Consider the following 16,953-nt stretch of genomic DNA (forward strand, 5'->3'; position numbering starts at 1 on the left):
ACACTGAGTGTACAGAAAACACCATTTGGGACACTGCTCTTTCCCATGACACACCTGGGCATTCCACACACGGGCTATTTTAAATGAGCTCTGCCAATTTGGGAAATGCTCATTACAGGGAAATGTATCGTCCCCATATCTTCTGGTTAAGGTGTGTATCCTCACACACACACACACCTGTATGGACACAACAAGGGGTGGGCCGGCCTGTCCGAATTACATTTGATTCCACAACTTGAAAAGACCAGTGCCTGGGGAAAAAGTTCCATCCAGACTCTCTCTTTTCTCTTCGCTCGCTCTCTTCTGTTTTGTCGTTGTTGCTCAGGGGTGAATGTTTTTCTCAGAGACAAAGGGAGGTTGTCCACTCCTAGCATCCACCGTATCCACATGAAACTCTTGTATAATGCTCCACCCTTACAACCCTCTGGCCACGTCTCTAAACCCTGCTATATGTACTGTGTCCACACATCCGTAGTCCAACTCTTAATCGAATGTATCCATCTATCCATTGCTTTTATCTCTCTCATATGTGTATATATATGTATTTCTACACATTCTCCATGGTCCCAATTCACCCTTCTCTCACTCTGCATGTGCATCAGCCCATCTCTCTCCATCTCACTCTTGAAGTTTGACTTGAGACTGGTGAAATAAGTCAACTCATCAGAAGTTGTTCAAAAGAGTCGAAAGTACATTCCTACTTTTGTGGTGACCAAATATCGAAGAAGGATTTTCACCCAGTTTTGGGCCTCATGCGCCTCATCTCCCAACATAACCGTCAGTAACTCATGTTTACCCGACTAATGTTATTTGTTCCAAGCGCCAAACAACATACAGAAACACTCTATGAGTGTGAAACAAGTGATGCTTCTGTTGCTCCGTTTCAACAAGGAACATCCAGCCTTCCCTGTAGCGAGTCCTGACTCTGAGTGTGCTTGTGTCTTTGTGTGAAGACAGAGCCCCAGGACTTCCCATTGACACTGTAGGGGTGGTGTGTCATTCTGTGTTGTCTGTCAGGAGTTTCAACCTCTTCATTTGATTCTGAAAGTCTGTTTTGCTGTTCAAAGGCCAGGGGTCAGAGGTTAGAGTTCCTTGGGCAGCCTTTGTGGCTGAAGTTAGGACCCAGGGCTAGGTGGCAGGGGCACACTAGATTGCTAAACTGCATGTGTGTGTGTGTGCACGTGTGTGTGTGTGTGTGTGTGTGTGTGTGTGTGTGTGTGTGTGTGTGTGTGTGTGTGTGTGTGTGTGTGTGTGTGTGTGTGTGTGTGTGTGTGTGTGTGGCCTAGGTCACACAAGACATGACTCAGCAGGATGGGGAACATGGCTTTAGGGCGATTGGGGTGAAAGATCAGACTCTGTTGGATGTCCAAGAAGGGGTCCTAGTTGAGACTGTATTCACTTGTTTCAGACATCGCTCACAAAACTCTCCATTGTCCTAAAGCAGGGCTATCAAAATCATTTGGCCAATGGGGACAATTCTTTACAGGCAAATATCAGGAGGGCTGCAGTTTGGCGGGAACAAAATCTTAGTCCACTTTTTTAATGTATTTTCTTTCAAATAAGCCAACGATATACGTACATGTCCGCGGTATATCGCAGACGCGGAAGTAGAAGGGTGCGGCCTGGGGAGGGAAGGGAGAAGAGGAGTTATGGAGCTGGGGAGGAGGAGGACGGAGGAATTAGATTTGGGGTGTGAGAGAGTGAGCGGGGAACCGTCGGTCCTCCGTAGGACGTCAGTTGATAAGTTTATTTTGGGTTGATAACAGCCTGAATGCCTCTGCCCAGACAAACAGACACCAGAGCGTTCTCTCCTCATACAGTGTGTTAAGAAAGGCCATGTTGTTTACAACGCAGACAACATTACTGAACACGCGCGTGCGCACGCAAAACCACAATCCTACACTCGCTCACTCATCTTGGTGAAAGCGGCTGGATGAGGGGAGCATAACTGTGTAAACATGGTCGAGGGTTCATGGACCCCAGTCTGAAGATTGGAATGTGTGCTCTCTTCCTCTCTAGAAAAGACAACACACAAACACACACACACGTGCCAAGTCCCAGTTACTGAAAGGTTTGTGCGTCTCTTGCAGAGAGGTGAGAGAGCAGATATGAGCAGAGTGAAAGAGGATTGGGTAAGTTACTCTAACTCATTTTTTGACGACGAAGACCAATGCGATGCTCTCCCTCTCTACCTCTGGGACGGTGATCAATCCCAAGAATAAACCCATCTGGTAGTGACGGCATTATGCCAGCTAACAGTACAGCTCTTGGAAAACAGCCGTAGGTGTGGATAGAATATAGATCCTACAGAATCGAATATATTACTATCACCCAAACCAGGATGTTGAGCTCCGTAACTCTTAAGTCAGGAGAAATCCAGGTAAGCCTAACCTTTTCAGCTGTTGTTTTTTAAAAGTTGGATGGAGGAATTCCTGTAAAATGGCACAAGGCTACCATCCGAGAGGTCTTGCCCTGACTCCTGTCCCACGGTGACAAGATGCACCTCTTGTCACAGTCGTAACAGGGCACAATTTTCCACGGTCATACAAATATGTTCTTCCCCTCACTTTATTGAACAATAAATACGTCTCAAGCAGCTTTCCCATTGGATTGGTCTTTCTCTCTGAAGAAAGGGGAGGGGTCAAGTGGAGGCAGTAACCGGTGCTCAAGGACTTAAAGTTGTCCGACTGCGGTCTGCGCACAGAGCCAGTAGGGTAACGGGACCAGGAAAGGATAGAAGTCTGTACCATGAAATTGGAGCAATGACCAAGGACATTTTGATTCATTTTCTATAGATTTTTGGGCTATTTTTACCTGTTGTTTTTTTTTTGTCTCACTGAGATGTAACATCTATTTCAACTTTAGACCCTAGCAGATCACACGTGCCATCAACTACCAGACAAGGATCAACATACAAAACATCATGTGGACGTGGGAAGAGAATTGATGAGGAGCGTTTGGACAAGATGACCATGACATAAAATTGGAATAATTGCGTTTTTTCCCCCGTAACCATTACTGCCCTTCTCTATAAGTCGGGGAAGTCGTTTTCAACCGTTCTATTCTCAACTGGGAGAGTCGGCCTGACAAAGCAAACTGTTACTCAAGGTATCTTAAGAGAAGGATTTCTCCATCTTGCAGGTAAGAAAAGTGTTTTTTTGTCTGACAATCACCTGCTCATGTCTCGTTACATTGAGCTCTTAGCTGCAATTGGGGGGGATATTTTAGGCTGTGTTCCTGTTTTGACATGATAGCCTAAAGATTTCATGTTTCCGAGCAGCCAATGAGAGATCCGGGATTGATTATGACGAAGACCTTGTTCATCTGTTTCCCGCTGGTTCTCCTGGCGGGACGTCTCCTCGTGGTCACCGGACAAGCCAACGAGCCCAACCAACCAGAAGCCCTGCCGTCCGCCACACAGACACCAGTAGTCTCTGGTAGAGAGAGCCTGGCGAGGTTCAACCCCAATGTCTCCGCTCCTCGGCACATGCGGCCTTCACCGCCGATGTGCTTGGGGCCTACCGAGATCAGAGACACATTTAAGTACATCAACACTGTGGTGTCGTGTCTCGTGTTCATCGTCGGTATTATCGGGAACTTCACGCTCCTCAGAATCATCTACAAGAACAAGGGCATGCGCAATGGCCCCAATATTCTCATCGCCAGCCTGGCGCTGGGAGACCTGCTGCACATTGTGATCGATATTCCCATCAATGTGTACAAGGTGAGAACAATCAAGCACACGCCAACATAAGATACACACGCGCATGCACCATGCGCACACACGCACGTCCACACAGTGGTCAAGTGGTACAGGGTGAGACACAGGCTGTACTGTAATATTGGGTTTAAAATATTTTCTATGTCCACGTATGTCTTACCCGGTCGTACAATAGCATACGAATTGGATGATGTAACTTTATCATACACCTCGGAAGGATGTGTAGTATTACACGTCTTTATCTGAGACCAAGTTGCTCGTTGCACTATAACAACAAAGGAGAATTATTGATGTTGGTGGTTAGGGGAAATAATGAGAAAATGTAGCAGGTTAGGTGAATTGGGTTTAGTTTAGAGTAAGGGTTAAGGGAAAAGAGTTAGCTAAAATGCTACAGTTGTCCCCGATGCGACTCGAACATGCAACCTTTGGATTGCTAGACTGTCGTGGATTTACGCCCACCCATCCTCCCCGACCAACCTCCCTACTTTTGTTTCTGTCTCAAGTAACTACATCGTTAGTTGGTGTCATACACTGAGTGCACAAAACATTAAGGACACCTGCTCTTTCCGTGACAGAGCTTTCACCTGGTCTGTCTATGATCCCTTATTGGTGTCACTTGTTAAATTCACTTCAATCAGTGTAGATGAAGGGGAGGAGACAGGCTAGAGAAGGATTTTTAAGCCTGGAGACAATTGAGACATGGATTGTGTATGTGTGCTATTCAGAGGGTGAATGGACAAGACAAAAGATTGAAGTGCCTTTGAACAGGGTTTGGTAGTAGGTGCCCCTTTTTCCTCCAACATAACGATGGTCATTATGGCCAAACAGTTCTACTTTTGCTTCATCAGACCTGAGGACATTTCTCCAAAAAGAACGATCTTTGTCCCCATGTGCAGTTGCAAACCATAGTCAGGCTTTTTTATGGCGGTTTTGGAGCAGTGACTTCTTCCTTGTAGAGCGGCTTTTCAGGTTATGTCGAGATAGGACTCGTTTTACTGTGGATATAGATACTTTTGTACCTGCTTCCTCCAGCATCTTCACAAGGTCCTTTGCTGTTGTTCTGGGATTGATTTGCACTTTTCACACCAAAGTACGTTCATCTCTAGGAGACAGAACGTGTCTCCTTCCTGAGCGGTATGACGGCTGCGTGGTCCCATGGTGTTTATACTTGCGTACTATTGCTTGTACACATAAACGTGGTTCCTTCAGGCGTTTGGAAATTGCTCCCAAGGATTAACCAGACTTGTGGAGGTCTACAATTTCTTTCTCAGGTCTTGGCTGATTTCATTTGATTTTCCCATGATGTCAAGCAAAGAGGCACTGAGTTTGAAGGTAGGCATTGAAATACATCCACAGGTACACCTCCAATTGACCCAAATGATGTCAATTAGCCTATCAGAAGCTTCTAAAGCCATGACATAATTTTCTGGAATTTTCCAAGCTGTTTAAAGGCACAGTCAACTTAGTGTATGTAAACTTCCCACTGGAATTTTGCTCACTCGGACTGGTTTGTGTCAAGAACTGCAACGGTGCTGGGTTTTCACGCTCAACAGTGTCCCGTGTGTATCAAGAATGGTCCAAAAGGACATAAAAACCAACATGACTCAACTGTGGGAGGCATTGGAGTCAACATGGGCCAGCATCCCTGTGGAACGCTTTCCACACCTTGTAGAGTGACCCACTGGAATTGTGATACAATGAATTATAAGTGAAATAATCTGTCTGTAAACAATTGTTGGAAAAAATACTTGTGTCATGCACAAAGTAGATGTCCTTACCGACTTGCCAAAACTATAGTTTGTTAACAAGAAATTCTCATTAATTTATATGCAGATGATACAGTCTTATACTCAGCTGGCCCCTCCCCAGATGTTGTGTTAAATGCTCTTCAACAAAGCTTTCTTAATGTCCAACAAGCTTTCTCTGCCCTTAACCTTGTTCTGAACACCTCCAAAAACAAAGGTCATGTGGTTTGGTAAGAAGAACGACCCTCTCCCCACAGGTGTGATTACTACCTCTGAGGGTATAGAGCTTGAGGTAGTCACCTCATACAAGTACTTGGGAGTATGGCTAGACGGTACACTGTCCTTCTCTCAGCACATATCAACGCTGCAGGCTAAAGTCAAATCTAGACTTGGTTTCCTCTATCGTAATCGCTCCTCTTTCACCCCGGCTGCCAAACTAACCCTGATTCAGATGACCATCCTACCCATGCTAGATTACGGAGACATAATTTATAGATCAGCAGGTATGGGTGTTCTTGTGTGACTAGATGTTCTTTATCATTCGGCCATCAGATGTGCATTCAATGCTCCTTATAGGACACATCACTGCCCTCTATACTCTGTATACTGGTCAACTCTGTATACTGGTCAACTCTGTATACTGGTCAACTCTGTATACTGGTCAACTCTGTATACTGGTCAACTCTGTATACTGGTCAACTCTGTATACTGGTCAACTCTGTATACTGGTCAACTCTGTATACTGGTTAACTCTGTATACTCGTTGCAAGACCCATTGGTTGATGTGTATTTATAAAACCCTCTTAGGCCTCACTTCCCCATATCTGAGATATCTACTGCAGCCCACATCCTCCACATACAACACCCGTACTGCCAGTCACATTCTGTTAAAGGTCCCCAAAGCAAACACATCCCTGGGACCGCTCCTCTTTTCAGTTCGCTGCAGTTAGCGACTGGAACGAGCTGCAACAAACACTCCAACTGGACAGTTTTACCTCAATCTCTTCATTCAAAGATTCAATCATGGACACTCTTACTGACAGTTGTGGTTGTTTTGTGTGATATATTGTTGTCTCGACTTTCTTGACCTTTGTGCTGTTGTCTTTGCCCAATAATGTTTGTACCATGTTTTGTGCTGCTACCATGTAGTGTTGCTACCATGTTGTTGTGATGTTGTGTTGCTGCCTTGCTATGTTGTTGTCTTAGGTCACTCTTTATGTAGTGTTGTGTATTTTTAATTGTTTTATTTATATTTTATTTTTTAATCCCAGCCCCTGTCCCCGCAGGAGGCCTTTTGCCTTCAGGGAGGAAAACATTGTAAATAAGAATTGGTTCTTAACTGACTTGCATAGCTACATAAAATAATTAAAAATGTTGGAAGCACAGAAATGTCCAGAAAGTAATTGTATGCTGAAGCATTAATGATGTCCACATACTTTTGGCCATGCAGTGTAGGTCTGTATCACAGTAGCTATAGGTCTCTGTATCACAGTAGCTATAGGTCTCTGTATCACAGTAGCTATAGGTCACTGTATCACAGTAGCTATAGGTCTCTGTATCACAGTAGCTATAGGTCTCTGTATCACAGTAGCTATAGGTCACTGTATCACAGTAGCTATAGGTCTCTGTATCACAGTAGCTATAGGTCACTGTATCACAGTAGCTATAGGTCTCTGTATCACAGTAGCTATAGGTCTCTGTATCACAGTAACTAGGTCTCTGTATCACAGTAACTATAGGTCTCTGTATGACAGTAGCTAGGTCACTGTATCACAGTAGCTATAGGTCTCTGTATCACAGTATCTATAGGTCTCTGTATATCTATAGGTCACTGTATCACAGTATCTATAGGTCACTGTATGACAGTAGCTAGGTCACTGTATCACAGTATCTATAGGTCTCTGTATCACAGTAGCTATAGGTCACTGTATCACAGTAGCTATAGGTCTCTGTATCACAGTAGCTATAGGTCACTGTATCACAGTAGCTATAGGTCTCTGTATCACAGTAGCTATAGGTCTCTGTATCACAGTAGCTATAGGTCTCTGTATCACAGTAGCTATAGGTCTCTGTATCACAGTATCTATAGGTCTCTGTATCACAGTAGCTATAGGTCTCTGTATCACAGTAGCTATAGGTCTCTGTATCACAGTAACTAGGTCTCTGTATCACAGTAACTATAGGTCTCTGTATGACAGTAGCTAGGTCACTGTATCACAGTAGCTATAGGTCTCTGTATCACAGTAGCTATAGGTCTCTGTATCACAGTAGCTAGGTCACTGTATCACAGTAGCTATAGGTCTCTTAATCACAGTAGCTATATATCTGTATCACAGTAGCTAATCACAGTAGCTATCTCTGTATGACAGTAGCTAGGTCTCTGTAGTAGCTAGGTCACTGTATCACAGTGCTATAGGTCTCTTAATCAGCTAGGTCTCTGTAGCTATAGGTCTCTGTATCACAGTAGCTATAGGTCTCTGTATCACAGTAACTAGGTCTCTGTATCACAGTAACTATAGGTCTCTGTATCACAGTAACTATAGGTCTCTGTATGACAGTAGCTAGGTCACTGTATCACAGTAGCTATAGGTCACTGTATCACAGTATCTATAGGTCTCTGTATCACAGTAGCTATAGGTCACTGTATCACAGTAGCTATAGGTCTCTGTATCACAGTAGTATAGGTCTCTGTATCACAGTAGCTATAGGTCTCTGTATCACAGTAGCTCTCTGTATCACAGTGTATCTGTATCACAGTAGCTAGGTCTCTGTATCACAGTAGCTATAGGTCTCTGTATCACAGTAACTAGGTCTCTGTATCACAGTAACTATAGGTCTCTGTATGACAGTAGCTAGGTCACTGTATCACAGTAGCTATAGGTCTCTGTATCACAGTAGCTATAGGTCTCTGTATCACAGTAGCTAGGTCACTGTATCACAGTAGCTATAGGTCTCTTAATCACAGTAGCTATAGGTATCTGTATCACAGTAGCTAGGTCTCTGTATCACAGTAGCTATAGGTCTCTGTATCACAGTAACTAGGTCTCTGTATCACAGTAACTATAGGTCTCTGTATCACAGTAACTATAGGTCTCTGTATGACAGTAGCTAGGTCACTGTATCACAGTAGCTATAGGTCTCTGTATCACAGTAACTAGGTCTCTGTATCACAGTAGCTATAGGTCCCTGTATCACAGTAGCTAGGTCACTGTATCACAGTAGCTATAGGTCTCTGTATCACAGTAGCTATAGGTCCCTGTATCACAGTAGCTAGGTCTCTGTATCACAGTAACTAGGTCTCTGTATCACAGTAGCTATAGGTCCCTGTATCACAGTAGCTAGGTCACTGTATCACAGTAGCTAGGTCTCTGTATCACAGTAACTAGGTCTCTGTATCACAGTAGCTATAGGTCTCTGTATCACAGTAACTAGGTCTCTGTATCACATTAGCTATAGGTCTCTGTATCACATTAGCTATAGGTCTCTGTATCACATTAGCTATAGGTCTCTATCACAGTAGCTATAGGTCTCTGTATCACAGTAGCTATAGGTCTCTGTATCACAGTAGCTAAGTCTCTGTATCACAGTAACTATAGGTCTCTGTATCACAGTAGCTATAGGTCTCTGTATCACAGTGGATATAGGTCTCTGTATCACAGTACCTAAGTCTCTGTATCACAGTAACTATAGGTCTCTGTATCACAGTGGATATAGGTCTCTGTATCACAGTACCTAAGTCTCTGTATCACAGTAACTATAGGTCTCTGTATCACAGTAGCTATAGGTCTCTGTATCACAGTAGCTAAGTCTCTGTATCACAGTAACTATAGGTCTCTGTATCACAGTAGCTATAGGTCTCTGTATCACAGTAGCTATAGGTCTCTGTATCACAGTAACTAGGTCTCTGTATCACAGTAGCTATATGGCTCTGTATCACAGTAACTATAGGTCTCTGTATCACAGTAAATATAGGTCTCTGTATCACAGTAGCTATAGGTCTCTGTATCACAATAACTATAGGTCTCTGTATCACAAAATCTATAGGTCTCTGTATCACAGTAACTGAGGATAATTTATGTCTGTAATAAAGCCCCTTTTGTGGGGGAAAACTCATTCGGATTAGCTGTGCCTGGTTCCCTAGTGGGTGGGCCTGGTTCCTTGGTGGGTGGGCCTGGTTCCCTGGTGGGTGGGCCTGGCTGACAAGTGGGGGAGTCTATCCATAGATTAGGGCCTAATTTATTTATTTCAATGAACTGATTTTCCTTATATCAACTGTTACTCATTAAAATCTTAGAAATTGTTGCACGTTGTGTTTAATATTTTGGTTCAGTATCTGTACATTTGGCTGTGGTAGGCCTGTGTGTGAGAGCGAGATATACATTCCATGTCATCTCAGCAAGCCATGACACCCAAAATCTCAGATTGTTCTGAAATCGTTTCTGAAGTTAGAAACGGATAAGTTGAGCATTCCTGAAACATATATTTTGTCGAAATATAATTTGATCTCTGAGATAGTAAGCGAATTGATCGCACCAAAAATGTAATTTTATGAGATGTATATGGTGGTGGAAATACCACTTGTGGAATATTCCCATCAATACCTATGGCCAATTGGTTGGAACCCTAGCTACTAACTTATCTCTCTGTACAGGGGGAAAAACATCACCCCCCCGTCCTGCCTACAAGGTGTTGAAGGTGTTCCACAGATGTCCTTCAAGTGGTGGACCATTCTTAATACACAGGGGAAGCTGTTGAGCGTGAAAAGCACAAACCGTGTCGCCTCCTACCTACTACCATACTCCCGTTCAAAGGCACTTCAATCTTTTGTCTTGCCCATTCACCCTCTGAATGCCGCATACACAATCCATGTCTCTCATTTGTCTCAAAGCTTAAAAATTCTTCTTTAACCTGTCTCCTCCCCTTCATCTACACTGATTGAAGTGAATTTAATAGGGGACATCAATAAGGGATCATAGATTTCACCTGGATTCACCTGGTCAGTCTGTGTCATGGAAAGAGCAGGTGTTCCTAATGTTTTGTACACCCGTTGTTGGGTTAGGATTGGTGTGGGATGTGTGGGGTCTGTTGATGCCTTTTGACAATTTCTCAGGTCTTACGCATTATAAATACATTTTAAAAAATGGTTCAAATTGGATGTTAGGTACTATATTTATTGAATAACATATGAATCTAAATGAAAATGGTCAATTTGGGTGCAATCGATTATCTTAACTTGCTCAGAGATCATGATGAATGTTGCAGGAATGCTAATCGTATCTGTTTTTAACAACGTGAACAGTTTCAAAACAAGAAGTCCTCTTTCTTGGTTTTTTTGAGGTGGAAGGACCCTGGATAGAGTACTACAGTACTACAGATATTTGGGTACTACAGATATTTGGGTAATGGGAGGCCAAACTTTACATTATGAAATGCATACCAGAAGAATCTATCTGTGTGCTGTAGAGATCTGACCACCACATATGATTCCAATACAGTAGGGTGAGATTGACCCTCAATGCTGATCTAGGGTCAGTTTGGTGTTAACCTTCACATGTGATTACAACAGGCCTCATAAGCAGTTAGAGCTTCTTGTCTTTTACTCATGACTGGTAAATGCATCTAAACTTTCATTGTTTATACAATATCATGAAGTAGATTCATAGCGTGAAATGCATAGTGCGAAATGTTGTGTTGTGCTTTATGTTATGGGCCACTAGCCTATTTACAAAATATTTACATAGAAATGACATGGTAATCATTAAATACCATATGGTTAATATAACTACATGACAGATCATTGGGAATAACCCTGATTTCTCTATCCCCCTGTCTTTACCCCTAGCTCCTAGCCGAGGATTGGCCGTTTGGTGTAGGTCTGTGTAAACTAGTGCCGTTTGTCCAGAAAGCTTCAGTGGGCATTACTGTGCTGAGCTTGTGTGCTCTGAGCATCGACAGGTATGCTAACACGCACACGCACACGCACACACACACACAAACACACACACACACAGTTGCATTTATCGACTACCCAGAAATGGTTGCCCTAATGTTTCTCCCCCTCTGCTCCTACACCCAGGTACCGCGCGGTAGCGTCGTGGAACCGTATTAAGGGGATCGGTGTTCCCAAGTGGACGGCTATAGAGATCGCACTCATCTGGCTGCTGTCCATACTGCTGGCGGTCCCCGAGGCTATAGCCTTCGACATGCTCGCCATGGACTACAAGGGAGAGCACCTCCGCATCTGTCTGCTACACCCCATGCAGAAATCAGACTTTATGAGTGTGCGTAGACACACACACGAGTACACACACAAACAGTACACACACAAACAACAGTGGGCTATAGGGAGTGTCCCTGGTCGGGGTCTGGTGTGGGAAAGTGGAAGTTGTGTGCCGACTCTCCCCTTGTTTTTAAAAAATCAATCACTTGACTTTTGAGGCCCCCGTTTGTCTGGATAAGGAGGTTTGAGTGTGTGTGTTGTCACAAGTGCGGGTGCGTGTGCGTGTGTGTGTGTGTGTGTGTGTGTGTGTGTGTGTGTGTGTGTGTGTGTGTGTGTGTGTGTGTGTGCGTTTCAGAGTGCCCAATAGATGATCGGTTGAGCTTTTGTAGTTGTCGTCCCAAAGAGGTTTTAGATGAAGTGATGTGTTACCAGAAGTGAACTACGTTACCCAGACCCTTTGGGTCTGCTTGAGGTTCCTCCTTCTCACGCTTCTTCACTTCCCTCATACTTCAGCATTAGGATTTGGCTCCCAACCAGAACCAGACAGACTCAGATTTTCTCTACAGTCCGTGGCTCTTTCTAAAGGGGGAATTTTGCATTGTGAACTGCAGTAGACTTAAACAGAGTTTCCATTTATCCAGTGTGCCCTGTATTCATTGGTGTTTTCTCTGTGTGTCGCCCAGTTCTATAAGTCAGCTAAGGACTGGTGGCTGTTCAGTGTGTATTTCTGCCTCCCTCTGGCCGTCACCGCCGTCTTCTACACCCTGATGACTTGTGAGATGCTGAGGAAGAAGAACGGAGTCCAGATCACCCTGAGTGACCATCTCAAACAGGTAACCTCTCTCTTCGCCCTTTATCTACAGCCTAAATCATTTCGATGGGCCTCTTTTACTTCTGACGGGCACTGGAGCCAGGTAGGTGGATTAGTTGGCTGATCGATTGATCTCTGTGTGTGTAGAGGCGGGAGGTGGCTAAGACAGTGTTCTGCCTGGTGCTGGTGTTTGCTCTATGCTGGCTGCCCCTCCATCTCAGCCGCATCCTCAAGCTCACCATCTATGACGAGAAGGACCCCAACCGCTGTGAACTGCTCAGGTGAGGAATATCTTTGTGCCCCACTCGCTCTACACTGACCGTAATATTGTAAATAGGAGATGAAATAGCATGTTGGGTGTGTGTGTGTTTCTCCAGCTTCTTCCTGGTGCTAGACTACATCGGGATCAACATGGCGTCTCTTAACTCCTGCATCAACCCCATCGCTCTCTACATGGTCAGCAAGCGTTTCAAGAGCTGCTTCAGGGTAAGACAGACACACACACACACACACACACAGCATCTAAACAGCGTGCCAAAATAGGGTTAACCCCTGATGGGCTTATATGTATGTACAAAGAGCTAGTGTTCTCTATCTCTATCTCTAGTCATGCCTGTGTTGCTGGTGTCTGCCAGCGGAGATGTTGATTGATGAGAAGCAGTCCTGTATGAAGCTCAAAGTCACAGACCGGACCGACCAGAGCAACTCACGTGCTACTAACAAGTACACTTCAGCATGAGAGGGGCCCCACGCACTCAATGAAGTCTCGTATTAGTGCTCTATAGGACTAATTGAAGATCAGTCATGTAACCTGATCCTGACCGAAACCATTATGAGACGGCCATAAGATGTGTCCTAAGAAGTGCCCTTACTCAGTAGATGTAGTTTTAAACAGCCAGGAGAAAATAAGTGCCCTAAAGGACTGATTCAGCGAAGTCTCCTCTGACTGGAGGAAGAAGCACTCAAATGTACTTAAACCCACAAGTGTTGGGGACAAAAGGGTCCCTCAAAGGGTCCCTCAAAGATTTGGTTCAGAATAAACTGTCAAATCGCCAGAAATTCAGCTAGAAATTAGTTTACTTTATGAAAATCTGTTCATTTAGGAAATCTGTTCTCAAGTATTCCCACAAATACATCTTAAAAAGAGTCTCAATGTAATTCATGATATGAAATTACAAGGGGGGGGGTCTCTCTTTTTGGGCTTAGTTGTGGTCAGTTTGCAGTGTACAAATGATGTTCCAGACCCCCGACCATCCGCTACGACAAAAACCGTCCCGCGGCTGAATCTAGTTGTCTACCCCTGGTCTAGAATGTTTAGCTGGGAGAGTGTTGATGGAGAAGAGGATCATTTGGGGAAAAATGAGTGGAGGGATAGAGGTTCAATGCATACAATCAGATATTAGTATTATTGATGATGAATGGCACAACATAGGGTTGTCATATTGTGGAGAAATGACACTGCCGGTTGTGACTCCCCCTGGTTATAACCTCTGTAGGAATGTTCATAAGGTACACGACATCAGGCAAACCCAAAGGGGCTGTGGCAGAGGCGTCATAGTGAAAATGCCTGAGGTTGAGACATAGGGAACGTTATATGAACATTGCAAGAAGGTTGAAATATTGTACTGTATGATATGTGTGGCTTTTTTTGAACATATCCTGTGTACTACTCTGAATTCAAGGACTTAAGAATGAATTCACTTTCACGCCTTTGCTAAATGTTCTGTATCGCTACTAGGATTGATCTGTTTCTCATTAAACTGCTGATCTGATTGGGTCTGACTTCGTGTGAGGCCATCACAAATGGCAGCACTTTCCAAACATTCTCACAATAGGTTTATTGGCAAAAAAAGTTCAGAGTTTGTCTCATGTATGATTCTTTTAGTTCTTTTAGATTCTTTCTTTCAAGACAACAGTTTTGCGTGTGTATCAAGAATGGCCCACCACCCAAAAGACATCCAGCCAACTTGACACTGTGGGAAGCACTGGAGTCAACAAGGGCCGGCATCCCCGTGGAACGCTTTCGACACCTGGTAGAGTCCACGCCCCGGCGAATTGAGGCAGTTCTGAGAGGAAAATGGGTTTGCAACTCAACATTGGGAATGTGTTCCTAATGTTTTGTACACAGTGTATATAGTGTACATAGAAGTCCTGTGGTTGTGATGACGTGCCTGCCTCTTTCCTACCCTTTGCTTACCTCTTTCTTCTTCATTTGCCCCCCCCCTCAAAAAAAAAAGAATATTAGGAGAGAGAAAGACAGTAGACGTCCTAGACATCAACCGATCACTGCAGTTGACTCCAGATGCAAAACTGCATTAAACCAAATCCTGAGCCAGTACAGATAATGTACCGTACTTGAATTAGGACTGGTGACCACAGCGTGCGCCCGTCAGGAGTTGATTGTACTTCAATGAAGTCAATGAGTAAAATCTCCCTAAAGACAAACTACTGTAACGTAAACTTGAATCTCACCACCCCAAACCCTTCGGGGGATTTTTTAATATATATTTTTTATTATTGTTTACTCCACAACCCTTTTTCTTCAGAGCTGTTTCGCTGCCCCCCTCTCAGTACAGAGTGTGACCAAAGGCCCCCATCATGTGAGACGGAGCGCTTCTTTGACCTGGGAATGTCCCTTCGGGCTAATGCAGTGTCACGCATGTCACATTACCCATGAAAGACACCCACTGTCCATTCACCCCCATCCTTCTCTCCCTCTATTCCTCCCTATCTGCTGTCATTATCAACAACGGTGCCAGTGATGAGTTCTGATGGTTGGAAAACAGTGTGCTTTCACAGCTCCTTGTCGAATCAGTGCCCAGCAATGAACCCCGCATTGATGGCAGCATTAGAAGATCAACAGACTAGCTTTACCAAACGTCCCCAGTACCATCCAAGTCCATCTCAGCCCTTCTGTTTCTCATTACCCACACAGCGGGCCCTGGCTACACTCTGCCCCTGTACTGCTCTTCAGCTCACTCTCCTGTTGATAAAGAAAAGAGAGATGCTACGGGTGTGTCTCTCCCTTAGCCTCAATCGCCACATTCTGATCTGTCCGCGCGTCTCTGTCGTTCTCTCTCCCTCTCTTCTCACCAGACATCCCCGCTGTGATGTCACACACCGTCAGACTATTGAGCCCCTAGCACTGACTTATCATGTGACACAGAGGTTTTTTTAGATGAGTAAAGCCAGGTTTATATGAATCTATAGTGTGATCAGGACACAGGTATGGCCGTGCACAGACACACATTGTGCTAAGAGTGCGAAGGGGAGAGTGTGTCCATCTGGCCAAATATACATGAACATTTACACTGAACAAAGAAGATAGGCCTGCAGAGTGTGTGTGTGTGTGTGTGTGTGTGTGTGTGTGTGTGTGTGTGTGTGTGTGTGTGTGTGTGCGTGTGTGTGTGTGTGTGTGTGCGTGTGTGCGTGCGTGTGCGTGCGTGCGTGGCGTGTGTGTGCGTGCGTGCGTGTAGGTTTTGAAGGAGCAGAGAACACATACGCTCACTCTCCTGGCTCTGCAGTAAAATCACTTCAAGGCAAACTTTTTGAAATAACCCAAAGTCACGATCCTCACTCACTCAAGAGAATGCCAAACAAAGTTGTGTGTGTGTGTGTGTGTGTCTTCTGCACACGTGTGTATGAAGTTTCAAATAGAAACAGAAAAGAGTAGAGCAACCGTGCCACAACTTTGATCCAATGCTTTATAACTAACTCATGGACATATGAACAACAAGCTGGGCACACCAAGTCTTATGTGGATACATACAGTAAATCCAGGGAAAACGACCCTGGCTGAGTTCTAAAGAACTAGTAGAGGGTCAAGTCAAGTGTTCATGCCAACAGAGGGGATTGATCAGTTTGGTTTGATGATTTATTGAAAAAATCCTTCTGGGTTTTCTCCCTGTATTCTCCATTATAAGAGTAATGGTCAGACCCCTCTGACAGGTTCTGTCTTTCTATGTCCAAAAACCTGTCATCTCCATTTACACCCTTTTATTGGAGGTGCGGGGTAGCCTAGTGGTTAAGAGCGGCGGGGCAGTAACCGAAAGGTTGCTGGTTTGAATCCCAGAGCCAACTAGGTGACAAATCGGTCTGTGTACCATTGAGCAAGGCACTTAACCTTCATTTCTCCTGTAAAGTTGCTCTGGATAAAATGACAAAAATGTAATTGTCAAGGGATATGATATCAAATTTTTCCATAAAACATAACACAATTTGCAAACACCCCAACATTTGATATCGTATCTATGTACCAACTGAAATAAAGACATCTTCACTACGATCTGTCTCTTTGAATGAACTCCTCAGATGACCTATATCTGTGTATGTCTATACCTGTATGTGTTTCCTGAATCTGAAGGAGAAAAGAAAAGACCTGACAAAGTCCTGAAGTGTGTAATTTCAGAGGGTGGAACAGAAGTGGCTCCAGGGGTTATCATGGAAAGGGAGAATG

General features: G+C 44.2%; 1 protein-coding gene across 1 annotated transcript; it reads left to right on the plus strand.

Annotated features, from left to right (window-relative positions):
- Positions 1-1,924: 1,924 nt before the first annotated feature.
- On the plus strand, positions 1,925-14,269 carry LOC112226679 (endothelin receptor type B-like). The gene is made up of 8 exons (XM_024391156.2): positions 1,925-3,141; positions 3,281-3,724; positions 11,309-11,421; positions 11,543-11,747; positions 12,370-12,519; positions 12,645-12,778; positions 12,875-12,983; positions 13,105-14,269. Exons 2-8 carry the CDS (start codon positions 3,284-3,286, stop codon positions 13,234-13,236), a joined length of 1,284 nt encoding a protein of 427 aa, XP_024246924.1. The 5' UTR covers positions 1,925-3,141; positions 3,281-3,283; the 3' UTR covers positions 13,237-14,269.
- The last annotated feature ends 2,684 nt before the right edge of the window (positions 14,270-16,953 follow it).

The sequence above is a fragment of the Oncorhynchus tshawytscha genome, linkage group LG28 (genome assembly GCF_018296145.1).
Source record: "Oncorhynchus tshawytscha isolate Ot180627B linkage group LG28, Otsh_v2.0, whole genome shotgun sequence".
Taxonomy (NCBI): Eukaryota; Metazoa; Chordata; class Actinopteri; order Salmoniformes; family Salmonidae; genus Oncorhynchus; species Oncorhynchus tshawytscha.

Coding starts and splice junctions, on each gene's coding strand:
- LOC112226679 (XM_024391156.2), top strand. CDS start 3,284: ATGAGAGATCCGGGATTGATTATGACGAAGACCTTGTTCATCTGTTTC. Junction 3,725..11,308: donor TTCCCATCAATGTGTACAAG/GTGAGAACAATC, acceptor CTTTACCCCTAG/CTCCTAGCCGAGGATTGGCC. Junction 12,984..13,104: donor GTTTCAAGAGCTGCTTCAGG/GTAAGACAGACA, acceptor CTCTATCTCTAG/TCATGCCTGTGTTGCTGGTG.